The 19,731-nt window shown below is 39.5% G+C and overlaps 2 protein-coding genes across 3 annotated transcripts in view; one reads left to right on the top strand and one right to left on the bottom strand.

The window, feature by feature from the left end:
* The window catches only part of LOC106070912 (dual oxidase 1-like), a 41,589-nt gene extending 38,366 nt beyond the window's left edge, over window positions 1-3,223 (bottom strand). The window contains exon 1 of one of the 2 annotated variants that reach the window (XM_056045799.1): window positions 3,205-3,223. The gene's annotated coding sequence lies outside the window, so the exon portion shown is untranslated. Of the gene's footprint in view, window positions 1-2,775; window positions 3,127-3,204 lie in introns of those variants that run through there. The other variant, XM_056045798.1, reaches the window with a different exon arrangement.
* LOC106054725 (uncharacterized) overlaps window positions 1,592-19,731 on the top strand; it is a 91,022-nt gene continuing 72,882 nt past the window's right edge. The window contains exon 1 of the mRNA XM_056045801.1: window positions 1,592-1,690. Coding sequence (XP_055901776.1) covers window positions 1,668-1,690 — 23 coding nt within the window. The 5' untranslated portion in view covers window positions 1,592-1,667. The remainder of the gene's footprint in view (window positions 1,691-19,731) is intronic.

Here is a 19,731-nt window from a genome sequence, read left to right as displayed (position 1 = left end):
TGACCTCTCCTGCTATATACTGTAGTTGACCTCTTCTGCTATAGACAGTAGTTGACCTCTCCTGCCTTAGATTGTAGTTGACCTCTCCTGCCTTAGACTGTAGTTGACCTCTCTTTCTATAGACAGTAGATGAAAGCTCATGCTAAAGACTGTAATGACCTCTCATGCTATAGACTGTAATGACCTCTCATGCTATAGACTGTAATGACCTCTCATGCTATAGACTGTAATGACCCCTCATGCTATAGACTGTAATGACCTCTCATGCTATAGACTGTAATGACCTCTCATGCTATAGACTGTAATGACCTCTCATGCTATAGACTGTAATGACCTCTCAGGCTATAGACTGTAATGACCTCTCATGCTATAGACTGTAATGACCTCTCATGCTATAGACTGTAATGACCTCTCATGCTATAGACTGTAATGACCTCTCATGCTATAGACTGTAATGACCTCTCATGCTATAGACTGTAATGACCTCTCATGCTATAGACTGTAATGACCTCTCATGCTATAGACTGTAATGACCTCTCATGCTATAGACTGTAATGACCTCTCATGCTATAGACTGTAATGACCTCTCATGCTATAGACTGTAATGACCTCTCATGCTATAGACTGTAATGACCTCTCATGCTATAAACTTGTACTTTGACACTTCCGTCCATAGAGTTATCGTGAGAACAAGTTAGTGTACAACGTAACGGGCCCGGCGAGGTTAAAATAACATTCACCAATGTCATACGTAAGATAGCGCTAGACCTTGTGGTGCATCATGGTACCTGTGGTACAAATGGATAAGGCTATGTAGGTGAAAAAAAAAAGTAATGGTCCCTTGAGTGTACAACTCATGCAGGATTTCAACCCATTCCCTCTTCTAACTTCTTTTGAAACGTATCAGTGTATAGAATTTATTTCATTCTGTTTAATCTTTTCATTTTGAATGCATTGCAAGGTTAAGAGAAAGAGGTTTTTTTTAATTTCTTTCTTTGTTTTTCTCTTCTGTGAGTCACTCTCTTAAGAAATGGACTTCATACAGATCTAAGACATTACTCAAGAAGTTGTATTGACTGTCTTCCCCCTTGTTTAACTCTTGCTACGTGAGCTACATGTTTATACTGAATTATTTCCCTTTGATTTTTTTTTCTTATTCACCTGGTACCGATTGGCATTTGTTTTACTTAGTAGTCTTAGAATTATATAGAAGAAAGAAATCAAATTAACTCTTTCTATTCTGTGGCATGTTTGGCGTACATTTGTAATGGATGTCAACGTTATGTAGTTGTAATTTAACTAGTTTGCAAGGCCTTTAAAATTATTGGCAGCCTATTCAGAGCTCAACTTGGCAAATAAATTTAAAAGTTAAAGAAGATAGAGAAAAAAAAATTGAATGTTTGATGCTAAGTCTTCGTAACATGCACAAAATCTATTGCCTCAGCCCTGCGTGATTGCCATATTGCCGTAATAATTATGGACAATAACAAAGGGACACAAGAAAAAAAAATTCCTCTTCTATTGCCAAACATGTGGAGTTTGTATTTACAAGAATAAAGCGTTGGCGTCTCTTCGTGTACTTTTCATACAGATGGTGCGGTCATTTGGATATACTGTTTGTGAAACACTAATTCAAGTTGTCAACTAGGCAGGAGGACTTAATCAGGATGTACCAGCTCTTCCTAGGCAGGTAAGAGTTACTTCGATTGAAATGGTAGTCATCGTATAGGGCTAGAAACGTTTCATTTTTTAAATGTATCTGTTTATTTGTGAAGAACAAAAGTCACGTGTAAATACAAGACAATAGCGTGATCAAAGAAGTTGTTCTAGAGGAAGAAAAAGAGAAACGAACTGGGAGGTGTAAGGAGGACCCGTTCTAATATGAGAACGAACCATCTTTTGAAATAGAAGAATTGATGGAAGTTCAATTTATATACAAACCTACCTGCTTGAATACATTTATCTATTAATAATAATAAGAAGAAGGATTGTCTTCGAGTCCGAAGATAAACCATCTTTTAACCAATCAATCAATTAATCTATTTATCTATATCTATTTATCCATCCATCCATCCCTCCATCTATCTATCTATCTATCTATCTATCTATCTATCTATCTATCTATCTATCTATCTATCTATCTATCTATCTATCTATCTATCTATCTATCTATCTCTATCTATCTCTATCTATCTATCTATCTATCTATCTATCTATCTATCTATCTATCTATCTATCTATCTATCTATCTATCTATCTATCCATCTCATCCATATCTCATATATGGCTGCCTGGTCGTGCGGTTTGCGCGCTGGACTGTCGTTTGGATTTATCGATGATGTAGGGTTCAAATCCTTGCCCTCTCACATCCCCGGCGTCCTGCGGGAGGTTTGGACTAGGAAGTAAACTATCTTCAACTCTGAAGGAACATCCGAAACATGTAAAACATTTTACAAACATATATATATATAAACTATGAACGCCACTGCCTACATACTCAACAACTTTTTACTTAAAGTTTAAGAGTGAGTTTCAAATTTGTCCAGCCTTGAACACAAAAGGCTAGGTGTGTAGAGATTGGAAACTTTTTTTTTTGGTTCTAACTGCCCTAAACGTTAAATAGACTTAAATATCATTGTTCTGGCCACAAGTTGATATAATGAACCAATCGGTCACTAAAAGCATTCAAGAATTAAACAACTGCCATATGTAAACAGAATAGCTATTCAGGATTCTGTATTATGCATAACTAGGACACACACAATCAAGTCTTACCTGGTGAAGACAAAGAAAAAAAGCCTGTTATCACCAACAAAAACACAGCTGCATGCCAAGACACACAATAATAATAATAATGCTCGAATAACAGCGCGACACGTACGTCTTACGTAAATAAACACTTATAATGAGTGTATAGGCTGGTATGGAATACTCCGTAAGGTCCAGAATATTCTGTCTTGGCTATCTGGTGCTTTCACACGTTCACTGCTCCCATAGTGTGGCCATTTTTACGTTTGGCGAACACAAGTATAAATAAGAGAATTCTATCCGGCTCGCGCTAACCAATAATTGCTATCGTGTTTTAATAAGGAAAATAAAACCCCCACTCCACACCCATATAATCCTACATCCGCTTAAATGGATCTTCAGAGCAAGGGGGAAAAAAATTACGTAGATGTGGGGAAAAGAACATAACAAACTTACCTGTCAAGGGGACATAAGAAAACAGCGGCTAACGCTAAGTTCCTTTTTTTCTTCTCTCCCCTTATACATGACGTCACGGTTGCAGGCTTAAGGTAAGTTATTGCCCCTTTCACCCCTTCTCTCTCTCCGCCCTCTCTTCCAATCACATTTCACCTGTTGTCATCGGCCTGGGTTAGCCCCAGGTACATTTTACCTGTCCCAATTTCACGCCGACCTGGGTCCCATATGTGTGAGGCTCCTGATTATTTATGGATTTCGTTCGCAGTAATGTGTGGCTTTGCGTACCGTTTAGGGCTCATCTTAATAACCGAGTAGATTTGCATAGCTTAATGTCAAGGGCGTTGAATAACCAATCACATTCGTATACATGAAACATTATGTCATAACTAGGCAGAAGACAGGCAAATGAAACTCCAAACTAATGCGAACCCGAGTCAGGCATAGTCAATGGCGAAGGGAGGGATTTCGGGGCCCCCGGGGGCTTGACCTTTTTAGGGGCCGCTGCATCTTGACATTCGACATCTTGGCATGAGGTAATGGCGTAATATTGTAATGTAAAAACAAATTTCGGACACTCATTTATGAGCCCTCCTCAGGAGGATTTTCAAATTTGGACCCACCTCCCCCTACCTTAGCTACGCCACTAGCCACAGTCTAGTCCAGACTTAACGTATTCATATCGGCGTTCACTGGTATTGTTGATGGCTTATTTTGTTGATGAATATATATGTTAATGGTGCATGCGAGTCCATAAGACACAACAACAGAATGAATCAAGAATATATTTCATAACGCAGGCTGATAACTTCAACAATTTAATGAACAATAAAAAGGGCACAGTCCTCTGTCGTCGCTAGCCTAGCGTCGTCCTCTAAGGCGTCTTGTCCGTTACTCTTCTAGTTCGTAATCCTACTCTGTTCTTACTCGCCACATCACTTAGGAAAAACCCGATTAACCTCAACTTCTACGCATCTTGTGTCATTACAGTATATTATATTCTACTTCCATCAAGTCACTTTGTCTGTCTATATGTCTGGTCAAAATCGTGTAAACGTTATTTCTCTCTCTTCCGATTCTCGAATTAAGTTGAAACTACACAGTTATTTAGAGCCGATGACATATTTTGAATCAAGCAAAAAAAAAAAAAAAAGAAACACATTAGTTAATCAGTTATTAGTAATAAATACATTTTTGTTTTATATGAAGAATGTACCAAGCTAATGTAATATTGAGAGATATGGCAGCGATTGAACGGTGCTCCCCATCCCGTACCCAGAAGCTCTAGGACTCTAGACTCTAGTGAACACGCAAGTCTCAAGACGAGAGGAGTAAGTCACACAATTCTATACAGTTATGATTGATTCAAAATCATTGGAAGCGCGGTGGCTGAGCGGTAAAGCTTGGTCTCCGAACCGGGGTCCCAGGTTCAATCCTGGTGGAGACTGGGATTTTTAATTTCGGGATCTTTGGGCGCCTTTGAGTCCACCCATCTCTACTGGGTACCTGCCATTAGTTGGGGAGGTTGGTCGTGGTGCTGGCCACATGACACCCTCGTTAACCGTAGCTCATCTGCCCTATAGACAACTTTGTCTGAAAGGGCAATTCTTTAAGTTCATTCTACATAAGCGAGTTTTTGTAAAACTATATTTTTTTATTTGACTTTCTATCACTTTTGTTTGGAGTTATATAATCCTTTCATTAATACTGTTATAAACATGGTGGTGGCACAGATGGGGGTAGTGGTATGTGTGTAGTCAGCCGACGCTAATCGCCCCAGGCTAGCGCTAGACGAGCGGTCAACCGTGACGAGTTAGAAGGATCGGCGTCGTGAACAGAGCTCAGGAGCGTCACGATGGATGTAGTCATCTGACTACCCAGAATGGTCGAGCTACGTTCGGTCCGGTTCTAGAAGGCTATTAGGGACCCCATATAAAGAGCGGAGGTGTCGCAGTCAAGAAGGTTCAGAAAAGAGGTTCAGAGCCCGGTTCACTGCAGTCCGGTCGACTACAGCACAGTTCAGTGTGGTTCAGCGGTGTGGTTCTGTACGAAGCATTAAGACGGTTCAGTGCGGGGTACTATCAAGTACTGTTGAGACGAACGGCGTCTTGATCTTGGTCTGTGATCGAGTCCGACACAACGAGCCCAGTGTGTGAAGTCAGTCCTGACCTGTGGAACCCAGTGCGAACCCGGAACGAGACGGAGAGGCCAGTGCAAGAGTTGATACGGCGGTACTGTTGATACGGAGAGATATTTGTACAGCCTGTGTTACATGTTCAGTATTGGCTGTAATTTATATGGCATTATACTGTTAGTTACTTTGGAGCCCTGAGTTGTCAAGTTCTTTAAGTTGGTGTTGTAAGGTGCAGTTTGCAGAGAGCCTGGATAGTGAGATTCGTAATAATATCTTATATTCTTCATATCTTATACATTACAGACGTTACTTCAAAAAAGAAGAAAATTACGTTCTACGCATTTATGTGTCAATCTTGTCATGCACGCTAAGTCGTTTGTTTTCTTTGTAGATTCGGGCAACCTTTTCCATGTTTCAAAATATTTGATAAATCTCTTGAATGAAACGCTCCTTCAGTATCTATACATTATTTATTTTTTATATCACCAGAGGAGATTCCTATCATTTGTGATCACTTCAGCTCTAGTGGTCTGGTCACTTTGGCTCTAGTACAATATTATTCTTTGAAATCTAAAAGATAAACTGAAATTAATGTTGTGTTGTTTCTATTTTGAAAACTAGATTTAGCTTTTGAGAAGCGACCCATTGACGTCATGCATTATTTCCTGTGTTGTGCAATGTTAGGTACCTTTAAAGTTATCTTTGTTTCTTAAGACCTTGACCTCGTATCTCACAAACATACTGCTTTTATTTTGTCACAGAACTATGGGATAGGATGGGCGAGGCTTTTGTTTACATATATTATTGCTGTGTTTTGTTTTTAAATATTTCTACTGAAATAGTTTAAATTTACTCCGAGATAGGCTTTAAATTTTTGTGCGTCTGAGAAAGGCGTAAGTATGAGATAGAGGCAGAAAGAGGCAAGTTTCGAACTGCAGTGGTATCTTCGCCTACTCTATTGCGACATTGGGAGTATCATGCTACGTCAGCAAGAAATCACTTATCACTGAGATAAATTAGACTTCGCTTGTGTAAATCTGTAGTTGTATTTGTGGCATATAACTGCTGCATTAGGCTGATTTATTGGATACTGATTTAAACTAGACTTCATGTGCAAAACTGTCGTTGTCTTTGTGGCACAGAGTAACAAAAAAAAAATAAAGCAAATTAATTCCACTTATCTTATTCATAGTAAACCAGTAACACAGACTAAAAACGCAAAATACCTAGGTGTCATAATAAATGAAAAACTGTCATGGAATCCCCATATTAATGAAACTATAAAAAAAAATCAGTCATAGCATTAGGGTTTATTAAAAGAAATTTCTATAAATCAAATAAGAACATAAAACTAAAATGTTATTTAATCTTGGTTAGGCCAATAATAGAATATGCATCCTTTGTTTGGGACCCCGCAACTCAAGAAACTATTAAGAAACTGGCACAGACACAAAATAGAACAGTGAGATTCATAACAAACGAATATTCACATTTGACTAGAGTAACACCTTTAGTAAAATCACTAAATTTAGAAATACTTCAGGATAGAAGACTCAAAAGTAAAGTAGCAATTATACATAAACCACTGTAACATAATCTTTAAATACAAAACAAAATTTAATAAAATACTTAGAAAGAAACAAATATAAAAGGTACATTCTTTGTTCCATATGCTAGGACAAATTTGTAAAAATACTCCATCTTCCCTAGCGCTAATAGAGCATGGAATGGGTTGCCTTGGCTAGCCAGGAAAACCAGTGACTTAGCAGAATTATGCAGACAACGCCGCTGTCCGTTGGAGGTCTATTTGCTTTCTTTCCGTCTTTTGCGCCTCTCTTCACCAAGGGTTCTCCTTTGTGTCCCAAATATCTCTCCAGCACAGAGCTTACTATCGCCAGTTGGACAAGGAAGTCTGGCAAGGGAGTTTTCCCTTTACTGACAGAAAACTTATGCCACAATAATGAGAACAGTCGGACTTGTTGCTCCCTTTTTTTTTGTACATATATATATATCGATATTTTATTTGATATACCTATATATATCGGAAGACAATGGATGCGCCCAGATGATTGTTATCGAGTGTGTGTGTTTCTGTGGCCACAGTGAGAATAAGTTAGCAATTGGTTGGTTACTAAGCAGTTTGAATGATGCAACATTAGCGGCACTGTCGTAAGCTGTTTAGGGTACACCATACGACTCCCAAATGCTAGAATGAAAAGGCGTGTTTTTTTGTAGTGAGTTAGATTTTGTTCAAAATACAATATTATATTATTACTGAAGTCTACTACATTTATTTCATCTCATGTTATGTTGCATTTGTCTATATTGTAATAATAACATTTATATTTAGTATTCTCCACAAAGAAGTTATTCAAGTTATTTCTAGATTTTACAAGTTAAAATAGAATGCGCCTACAGCGGTTTAATTGTCTACACGCAGTTCGGTGCTAGAAGCCAACAACCGTCGACAACAATTATATGAAAGATGATGGTGATCTACATTGAACCTAAGAAGATGCATATATTTACAAAGAAATCCAATAGTCACGTGACATAAAAATGTAGTAAGACATTGTGTATTACCTAGATATAAATAAATATAGACTGGCCGATAAAACAGTTTTATGAAACGAAAATTTGTGACTTGCAATTTTGTGTACTTTATTATATATGTAGTTTTGTTTAATCTCTAAGACTGAAGATCATGCAACTTTTCAGAATTCGGAAATCCGACAACAATAGATATACATGTTTTTAAGTTACATGAAGTTATTTCCTTTTTCCAGTCTATATTTATGTATGTCTATGTGTATCACATAATAAAACATACCCACATTGCGTAATGAAACCGAGGAGATCTCAGTATCTCGAATTATTCGCGTTCTGTGGCACACATGTTGGAAATTCATTTTGAAATAGTTGGGCGAACTAGAATACATCAAATAATCAAGCCAAGATATAATAAATAAAAATAAATATTTGAGAATGATTAAGGCTATGCAACTCTGGTGAGTACATTTGATGCTCTACATCAGGGATTCTCAACCTGTGGGTCGCGACCCCCTTGGGTGTTTATTGACGATTTGTCAGGGGTCGCCTAAGACCATCAAAAGTATGGATTGTTATTGTCTATTCTTCTATTGCTGTATGTGTGTGTGTGTGTGAGGTGAGGTCTCGGAAATAGTGGGAGATTGTAACAAGGGGTCGCCGTGCTTAAAATGTTGAGAACCGCTGATCTACATCCAGTTATTATTATTATCCTTTGACTTCATCCAATGTATTCACAGAAATTTCTAACACTATCCAACACTTTCTGACAGCCGAGGCCGTTACTGAATACCAGGTTAGAAGGAGACTTCATTGCGAGTGAGTCAAATGAAATCGCATTCGCTGAGAGAAAATGTAGAAAAGTGTATGCATGTGTATGTGATTGTGTTTGTGTAAAAGAATATTTGGGAGAGAGAAACTCAGAGATACAGAGTGTGTTGTAGTAGGATGGATGTTAGAGAACAGAAAGAGAAGACGAACTACATAGAGAAAGCAAGAGAGAGAGAGAATGGAGGTTTGGAGAAACAGGAGAGACGCAAAGACAAAGAGAAAACAGTTGATGATAAATACATCACATAGCAAAAAGATAGAGAAACCATATTAGATTAAAACTAAAAATCCTGTTTTGTTTTTCATTCTCTATACATAAAATATTTCAAAATGGTCTCCCCACACATCCGTTTTCTTCTCTGTAAAAATAGTAACATCACGACAGGGTACCTAACTCTCAAGTATAACTCTGGCATACATTACACACTCCGCTTTTTCAGTTTTCACAGTACCTTGTTACCACGAAGACCTAATACCTATTGTTTATTTGTCCCGAGTCCACGCCATCTCATTATCAGCGCTCTGTCATTCTCCCCCCCTCCCCCCCCCATTTCCCATACGCACACTTCTTTGGCCGATCAAAAAATGGTATTCAGGATGCCACCCAAACGTGTATATCCTTAGTCTCTAGTGCAGGGCCTTTGTTCCAGTTGACTGGACAACAGAATGATTTTTTTTTAGAAAGTATTTTTAAAACGTCATCACGGAAATAAGTTTAGCACGCTGTTTCATTGTGAGTGATGTTAAATATTCGTTGAGGAATAAAAACGTCTCTTATTGTGATAGTTCTCAAGCGTTAAGTCAAAGTCTCTTGGAACTCTGTCTGAAAAACGGTCCTAAAAATCCCTAAGTTCAAAATACTTGCATTCACAGAGATTCCAACCCAAGATGCCTCGTTTGGGAAGACAAGAGCTTAACCACCGCCCCAGCCCAAGCTTCTTTACATTGTCCTATTATGTGTTCTTCTCTCTTTTTTATTCAAGTAAACTTAAAGTATAATCTTGGATAATGAGTCAGGTATAAAGTATACATCTTGTCGTGTGTTTATGTAAAGGTTTTAGAACTATATTAACTCTTTCATTGATGATATAAATATTTATTTTCTATGGCCGACGGTTAAGAGAATGTCACGTGGGCAGCTCAACCACCAGCCTCTTTTACTTCATAAAGCGTATGTCTGGTACGCGTTAGAGTTTGGTGGACTTAGGGGATTAATAATACTAAAAATTCAAAATCTCAGTCTTCACCGAAAGCCAAATGCTTTACCTCTTTAGTATCTGTAGCATTTTACGTCTCAAAAGATGACTAAAGAAGCCAACCCTTGATACACAGCTGCGGTCTCAGGTTAGGCCTTTGTAATCTCCCTTCTTTCTACTTCTGTTGTGTATGGCATCTGCAAACCGGGACCCTTCCTTTATGCTCACTCTCCATGTGGATCTATCCAGTGCTACTTTGTTCAAACTGTTCGTGCCGATTTTAAAGCCATCACGCCCTAGGACAATACGTAAGTGTTAAATATCAAGTCTATTTTTCATTTATTTTATTTACTACTTTCATTTATTTTATTTACTATTAGTTTCTTCATTTCTTCTGTATAGAGTGCAATGTTTAATTGTGAGTTTGTTCTCTCACTCTTGGCGAGTGTGTCAGCCTTCTCATTTCCTTCAAGTTCTTTATGTGCTGGTTTCCATTGAATAACATTTTTTTTTCTGTTGTTGTTGAGTTTTGTAACTGCTGTCCTGAATCGTTTTATATAGGAGGAATCAGAGTTTTCCAAGCTTCGGAGGTTGTTTTTGCATCGGTTAGAAAGACAATCTGACTGTGTGGGGTACTTGGATGAGATAAAATAAATGAGAAATGGACAAGCTCTCATCCAAATCACAAGAAAGATGATGCCTATTATAAGCTTTACCGACAAGATCAACGTCTAATCTTTCGACTCAGGAGCGAACACAACAAAATGAGACAACATATGTACCGGAAGCTCAAAATTGGAACTAGTGAAACCTGCCCATGTGGAGTGTCACCAGAGAATGCTGACCATGTCCTTCAAAATTGCACTCACCAAGAGGAGCGTACAAGACATTGGCCCCAAAACACCCCAATAGAAAGAAAACTATATGGAGAGCTCCCTGATTTGGAAACCACTGCGCGCAGTTCATCTCATATATTGGTCTCGTCATCTGAACGTTCCAACATAAGAGTGATTATAAAGAAGAAAAAGAAGAAAAAGGTTAAGTCGTCAACCCTTAACTTGAAGGCTGCAACTGACAAATTATTTCATCAACCACCAAACCAAGTAGACAGTTTAGTCATTCATTGTCATGTCCATTGTAATTCAATTTCATTACAATGATTGCACGCACCCTGAACAAGAAGATCATTTTGTTTTATGGTATTTTCAATTAGCCGGATATACTGCTGACGTAGTCCCCAAAGTAAAGGTAAATCAAGTTCCCGGATTTTCAAAAAACACACGCACACAATAAGTGACTGTCTTTTGATACAGCAATTCTAGAAACCTCTACCCCCCTACGCTTGGAAACTTTCGGAAAGTATATCCGGGTCACAACCAAAGTGCTGCCATGTTATCTAAAGTCTTATCAACAGTCTCTGCTGTGATTTTAAGCCCGTTTTAAAGTATAGGTAAATATTTGTTCTACGGTTCAATTTCTTGTCACACTGAAACATAAAAATGTCCATAGACGTCGCAACAAAATATTGCTACTAATCAGCATTTGTCATTATCTAACTTGATCTTGTATTGAATTAATATTATGTCGCTTGGACTTGCAGGTCGCCTTGATGGAGCTCAGTAAAGATTTTTTCTATTAGTAAAAAAATACATTGAATGTACGAATCGATACGTTGATGTACCATGGAAGTACAGGCGACATCCTTAACAAGCCTGCATCCAACATCACAAGAGAAGCCCAAACTAGGAACCCCCCCCCCTCCCAGATGACAAGATGTTTCAGAGATACATTACGTTGACATTTTGATGACTAACATTCCTAACAAAGTGTTTTAAGCAAGCTAGGCTTTCATCTTCTCGTGCAGTGCTGTACTCCTTCTAAATAAGTTCTAAATCCTCGGACTTCAATTCATCATTGGTCTCCTTCAGTCGTGAAACGATTATGGTTCATTTCGAACACTTTTTCATGTAGATGTGGAGGCCCTATTTTGGAGAGACAGACACTCCCGTCCACATATATTGCATGCCAAGGTGGTGGTAGAGGAGCTGGTCATTTTCCGTATGGCACGCTTTTCTTCAAGAATTGAGGCACATGTTTTCTCACTTTCTATAGCTTTCTTGGTCACTGTCTCTCTCCAACTAGTGCGGTCTAAGGCTATGTCTACCCAACGGTCAGTATCAATGTTCACTGATTTTAAATACTGCTTTATCACATCAACGTAAAGAAAGTGGGGGCGACCATTTTTTCTTCAAGACGCAAGTTGCACGTACAAAATGATTTTGGGATGCGATTGTCCTCCATACGGCGAACATGTCCGAGCCAGCGTATGTTCTCGGACTTGAAGATTATTAAAAAGAAATGCGAGCCTAAACTAGTTAGCTTTCACCTATCACTTAGTATGTTAAACCGTTAAGGAAACACACTTTATCTTTTCTCCATTCCTCTCTGTCTTTTGCCTTGGATGAAATCTCTTTCAATGAGATCAACGTCCACTCTTTTATGTTGTTTCCCATCGCTTTCTCTTCTTTTACCTGGCATTGTTCCCAGAAGGAAGGTCTTTGCGAGCCCTAATAACCTTATGATATGGCCATAAAGTTTCAGTTGGCGTTTTCTGGCAATGGCTAGCAGGTCAACGTGGAGCCAAATTGCCTTTGCGATCCTGTTTCCCATCTCTTCGTTTGTGATGTTGTACGTGAAAACCTAGGATCCTTCTATAGCAGCTCAAGAACTTGGGATATTGTTCAAAGGAGATCGATATCTTGGATTCGTGTTAGATGTTATAAATATTCATTTTCATTATCGACCTTGCAACGACTATTCTTTGACCCCAAACTATAAATATCTTCACTTTTAATTTCACAATTGGTACACCTTGTGAGATTAAAAGTATCCAAGAAAACCGAGGCACATGGTATTGCCATTTAAGCTATACACGTAAAATTTCATTATACAATTGCTACTGGAATTGTTGTCCTTATATGGGTCGACTAATATCCTGTATGAGCCTCCTTATTTACATCTAACTTGAAGTTCAATGCTGCATTGAGTGCAGTCTCTAGCGCTAAGCTACACGTATGCCACGTAAGAGCTAGACTTGAATCTCTAATTGTGAAATGCATTTTCCACAGCTAGATTGATATGAAACAAAAACTATTCAAAAAACCACATGTGGTGGTCGTGTGGTCAAACACAAGTTTGGGATTTTCGGCTGGGGTTTAACATGATATCAATTGATGTGTGACGTTAAAATTCGTCGAGGAATAAAGACGTCTCTTCTTGTAATAGTACTCAAGAGTTAAGTCAAAGTCTCTTGCAACTCCGAAAAACTCTTAAAAATCCCTAAGCTCAAAATACTTGCATTCAAAGAGACTCGAATTCTTTTTTAGATAGGAGAAAACAAAATTGTTGAAAAAAAAAAAACTGAATTAATTTTATTACTGATCAAATAAATATCTCTGTTGAAGTTGTATTATATCACTTGTTAACTTGAAACCGGATTGGATGGTCAAGAGTTGCAAACAGACCGAGGCACACACGTCAGAAACGGAACAACGAATACAAACGCAAACACAAACATGGTGAATCCTCACCTACTCACACACCGCCCCCTCACCCCCCCCCCCACTTCTGATGCGCATGTCAAAATGGCCATTAAAGAGGTCCAGACAACTGACAACACAGTGTCCAGAGTATGAAGGCCTTGTTCTACCACCAACCTCACACACACGTGTTCAATCGTGAATCCCTTGGCCAGTGAGATTCAACTTTTTTGCGCAAGGGCGATATTCGATTTGGGACAGCCAGTTCGCGATTTGATCAGCCAGTCGACAGGAAATTGCCATGACCGAGCGGGTCACTTATGAGCGTTCCACGGACAGCATTGCCACAATAAAATATAAAAAATTAAATAATTCGAAGCAATTCAATTGAGTCTGTGTGGCTACATTATGCACCATGGGCAGGTATTACAATGGGACCATATAACAACACATGACCAAACGGATACGATACGTGGGCCGTAGTTTGTAGATCTGTGCCAAAACTTTCCAAAATGATTCCATTCACTTCATCTAATAAATTTACAAAAAAAAAATCATTTTTATAAATTTCCGAATTTCTGATATAGTTGTTACTGCTAGCTCGTTGTGCTGGCCACATGACACCCTCGTTAAAACGTGGTCCACAGAAACAAATGACCAATACATCATCTGTCTCATACTTTGCAAGGTCTATAGATTGAACGAACAGGCCGGCCATTGTGCCATTTGGCCAGTCAGCTGGCGTAAAAACATGGGACGATCAGCCAAAGTCGGTAGGAAATTGTTTGGCCATGCGGGCCATATACAAGCGTGCCTTGGACAGCATTGCCTCAAAGTCGGCAGGAAAAAATGTCCATGAGCAGATTATATATTTTTTTAAATACCTTGGAATACATTAATGACAATACATTCTTAGCTATACAAGTCTGTCAATTGACTTTATAGAAAATAATCCATTTCTACCATTCTTTTGTTACAACAAGACGTAAACATATTGTTTTTTTGTTTTAAATTTTTAATACATAGCTACACACACGATGCACCATATATACACACACTCACCCTCTATTTTCCCACTTCTGACAGCTAAATGGGGTTTTTTCTTTTTTTTTTTTTTTACCTCATTTAAAACTCTTCTCGACTTCAGTGAAAGAAGTTACAAAACTAGTCTCGATTATAAATTTAGAAATCGCCAGTTAAATTAACATTTAAAAAAAAAATGTCCTTTTATATATTATGCTAATGAGTAGCACACTAGTGTAAACAAAATGTACCTCACCCAAAATTAATTGTAAAACATGCTCGGTATAGTTTTTTGGAACCGGAATATTTTTTAAAACTCAACCATAGTTCAACTTTGATCTCCAGGGATAACCAGAATGCACCTTTTACCCCAGGTCTGCCAATCATGTTTACTTCAAATCAGGAAGACAATTTTACCTATGTAAATTTATGGCTACGTCTTCGTAGAGTGGTGGAAAATTTGCCAAGCAGGAGCTGCAAAAAGTGTCTTCCGGGTTGACGTCTGCTGACGTTTGACAGCAGCATTGATAGGGGAGAGAACAAAGAACATTACGGAACAGTTAGGGCTTTCAAAAACTTGAAACATTGTAGTTTGAAGGCTTGATTTTTTTTATTGATTTGTCTTGGTTCTTATCTTGTAAATTACAGACTTTTTTGTTTAAATAAAAGCTTTCTACATCAATAGCTAATTATATGAAATTCTACTTAGGCATTTGTTTTTTATGCTAATTCAGGCAACCCGTTTTATAATCAATAGACATTACAGAAGAAAAAGCAAATAATACCATTGAAACAACGATCAATTTTCTCATAAAAGAATCTCAGACTCAAAGCTCGTTGAAGGCTGGGATTTTGAATTTTGAATTGTGGTTTTAAAACCAACACACAATCTCCCGACTCTATGTCCCGATTGGATGAATACTTGTCATACTGGACTTTATATTTACTTTTATTTACTTGGTCATTCTCACTAGCAATAGCGGTAACGACAGACAACCTTTCTTTCAAGTCCAATAGATAGCTAAATACATTTTTATACTCCGTTTCTTCTTCCCTATTTGTAAAAACACGTTTTAAAATAGACAGTGGACCCCTCATTTGCCTGCCATAAACAAGCTGAAACGGAGACACACCAGTTGTCTCATTAGGGACTTCCCTAAATGCAAACAATGCGGCAGTTATCTTTCTATCCCAGTCCCGTGGGCTATGTTGGGTAACCTTCCTAAGGAACGACTTCAAAGTCCCATTTAGCCTCTCAATTTGACCATTCGAGGAAGGGTGAAACACAGTAGAGTGCACCGGTTTAATTGAGAAGAACTCACACACCTGGTTATACAGTTCGGAGGTAAACTGACCCCCCTGATCCGACAATATTTCACAAGGCAGTCCGATTCGGCTGAATATGGTGGTTAGTGCCTCGATTACCGTCTCTGTATTTATATTACGTAGTGGAATAGCCTCCGGCCATCTTGTAGCAATATCCACCAAGGTTAAAAAAAACCTGTTTTTATTTTCTGATAGCTCCAATGGGCCAACAATGTCAATGGCCACCTTAAAAAATGGGGTGGAAATCACATTCATACGACCCAGTTCCACTCTGTCACAACGACGCGGTGTTCTAGCTTTCTGACACACATCACACGATTTTACAAAATCTTTCACATCTCTGTCTAAACCTTGCCAAAAAAAATATTTATAAATTTTGCCTTTCGTTTTCCTTATTGAAAAGTGACCCGCTAGCATACTCTCATGCGCCGTTCTTAACACAAGCTCCCTCTTAGACGACGGTACAACTAACTGTCTCTCTTCCTCACCACATTCTCCCTTAAATACTCTATACAACAATCTATCAAATACTTTAAATTCTACACATCCATTTTTCTTATTGTCCACACAGTTATCTACCTGCCGCTCCCAGAGATCTTTCAACGACGGATCACTCAATTGCTCACGTAAAAAGTCATCACTTGTACCTAGAACCTCACGACAATCTTCCAGCACTCCACTGTCATTCATAACATTGTCATCATTTTCTCTCTCTTTCATCGCCCTAGTTACAGCAGCACAACCAAGCTGACTGCCACCGTTCAAATCTATATTCCCAATAATTAGGTCTGCCACTGGATCCCTAAAACATGCTACCACAAACTTACCAACAATATATTCAGTCTCAATGTAAACGCACGCTAACGGGTAATCTCTCACTGTCCCATCAACAAGTTTCAACCTATAACTTCCAGGAATCATATCATTCTTTCCAACTAACGAACTCCTAATACCTATCACGCTTGAACCAGAATCTTTCAGGACAGACACAACTTTACCATTTACTCTACCACTTTCAAACTTCAACTTGCCTACCGATCTGTCACGCAACGATTTATCCACATAAGATAATGTTTCTTTTTTACAAGGGGAAAAACAATCAAGACCCTTTCCTAGGGAACAATTGCAACAATTTTGCACATCATGTGGACCACTCAGTCACCTGTATCTAATCGGTGGGCCAAAGGTTCTGTTGTTATAGTTGGGTCTCGGTGCGTATGCCCCTGTACCACCTGACCTTCCGTATCCGTTATCAGGCGGACGCCCCTCAACGTCATAACTTTGCCGTCTCGTACTCGTGCCGCGGATTCTGCGCCCACTACCATCAAATTGCCTCCGATAACGCCCCAATGAAACATTTCTATTTGGGTGAGAGTTTGCAGGGGTTGCGGGTGCTTTCTTAGACCTTCCATCCGCAACAGGGGTGGAGTTCGCTACTGGTGAACGTTGAGGGCATTCAACTGACTTGTGGCCTTTCATGCCACACCCGAAGCAAACAATCACTTTTCTTTCAACGGCTGGGCCACGATTCACTGCTTCGCCACACGCCGCCGCAACATAAACACTTTCTTCTTTAGCAAGCGACGCCCCCGAATTTGCGACTTTAAACCCCTCTATAATGTCTAACATGTTCTCCACAGTGTTTTGCTTGTTTAGAACAAGTTGTCGATAGACCTCCCCTGAAACATTTTCAAGTATCCCGTCTTTAATCAAGAGATCTTTGATCTCATCTACCGTCTTTCCTACCTCGGCCATTTTGCACCAGTTGTCCAGCGCGGTCCTCCGCTCAGTCACATACCCACGGAAGTCATTCTGCCGTGGTTTGACCCGGTGGAACCTTTTGCGGCATGTCTCCGCATTGATGTCTGCGTGGCGGAGAAGTGCCGTTTTGACATCCTCATACTTGTCGCTGAGGAACAGACTGTCCCTCAACATAAAGTTTTTGAGAGGTGTCGTCAGTTTGTAGGACAACAGTAGGGCCCACTCTTTACTCTCAATCTTACACCTTGCTGCCACGGCCTCAAAGTGCGTCAGGTACGCCAGAAGATCGTCCTCTTCCTTCATGCCTTGGAAGTTCTTGTCTAGCCTGTCCAAGACACTCTTTTGTCGCACCTCAACTGCCTGACCTACCACTGCACCTGCCTCTGGCACCGACTTCTCTTTAAGCCGTGCCAACTCCAGTTCATCTTTTCTCTTGAGCTCCTCTCTAGCATCTCTCTCCTTCCACCTCTCGTGTTCCTCACGCCTGGCCTTCTCCTCCCGTTCATGTCTAGCGACTTCATCTGCCTTCGCCTCTCTTCTCAACCTCTCTTCCTCCGTCTTCGCCTCTTTCTTCAATCTCTCCTCTCGCTCAAGCCTAGCCGTCTCTCGTTCAAACTCCTCCTTCTTGGCTCTCTCGTAGTCAACCTTCTGCTCTGTCACATACCTCTCCAACCTCTCACCATCATACCCGAGAGCACGGCCGTCACTGATGAACTGGGCGGTTAGAGTCAACCTCGTCTCCATCACACAGACTATTAAATAATACTTACAGTCTAACTATCGCTAACAAAAACCAAAGTTAGATCATAGAGATAAAAAGGAAAAATATATATATATTATTTCTTAATTACAACGGGCTAACTGAAATCACGGGCGCATCGACAAAAACAGGGCCAAGGACTTATCTGCTCAGTATCCCGCGTCGGAAGAAAATCGCCTCACTCCAGGCTCCGCAGAAGAGAAAAGCCACAGACAACCAAAGCCACTGGAGCAGACCAACGGTTCTAACTTCAGGACGGTTCCGGTACACCAGCCAGCAAGACACACAGTTTCAGGTCGATCCCGTCGACAGGCACTCGATCCACTCACACGTTGCCGCTCAGAGTCAGAGGATTCAGGCGTTGGTGACAATAAATAAAAGAACAGGTTACAATAGTTTCAAAGAGTAACTACACACTCTAAGTTTCTCGATACATATTGTGAACCAATCCCATTACGCAAAATACAACGAATGCTCGTCTAATCTATTTAGTGCTGCACAACAGCAGACCGCTTTAACATCATAAATGTATTTACTGATCACTTTAAAATATACAAAACATATCCATTATGTATCTGCATTTTATACTGGCCCTAGCGGTCAAATCAAGGGCACAGAGGTCACAAAGTTGACATTTACATATTGTTTCCCAGAGCCCCCATTTCTGTCAGGTGGGTTTTGTCCTCGCGCTCATCTAGGGTATGATGTACTCCGCCGGGCTCCCCACCTGAGCAGTGTGTATTAGCTTTATGCCGGGGTTATAATTTAGCCTTGGCTTGTCTGCCTGGGCAACCCTAACAGTCTAGTAATCAAGTTATGCAATAAATATCTAGGAACGAATAAACCAAATATTAACGTATACTAGTGAATAACAATATTGCATATAACAACAAAGGTTTAATGAGTTAATGATATATATGATATTATGAGGCATACATTATGAATAAATATCAATGGCAATTACAGATTACATTCAAAGGGCTATAGCACACCGTAATCTCAGTGCCATAGTCAATCAGGCCTCACAACGCCAACCCAACGCCACGGGCAATAGTCAACTACCAAGCCTACAACTCAGACTGGACTCCAGCAGAGTCCCAAGCCTGCGTCCCTAGATAAGAAAAATACACACTCCTTTGATACCGCCATTCTCACGATTATTAAAGAAACGATTGTAAAGCTAGGACATGTAGAAGATAGTAAAATAAACTACTTACCCAATACTGGGGAATAACACCACACAGATAACTCAATCTCAAGGCACACCAAGAGAACACAAAGAAACTCATCTCAAGGCACAACAAGAGAACAATGACACCAATATAGCGCATCCTTAGAAACAGAACTAGTAAGACCTTATGGTGCTCAAACGAAAATACCCTACCAGATGCGCACGACACTTTACATCTTCAG

This window comes from Biomphalaria glabrata, chromosome 11 (genome assembly GCF_947242115.1).
Source record: "Biomphalaria glabrata chromosome 11, xgBioGlab47.1, whole genome shotgun sequence".
Lineage (NCBI taxonomy): Eukaryota > Metazoa > Mollusca > Gastropoda > Planorbidae > Biomphalaria > Biomphalaria glabrata.
This window is presented reverse-complemented; position numbering and strand designations above follow the sequence as displayed.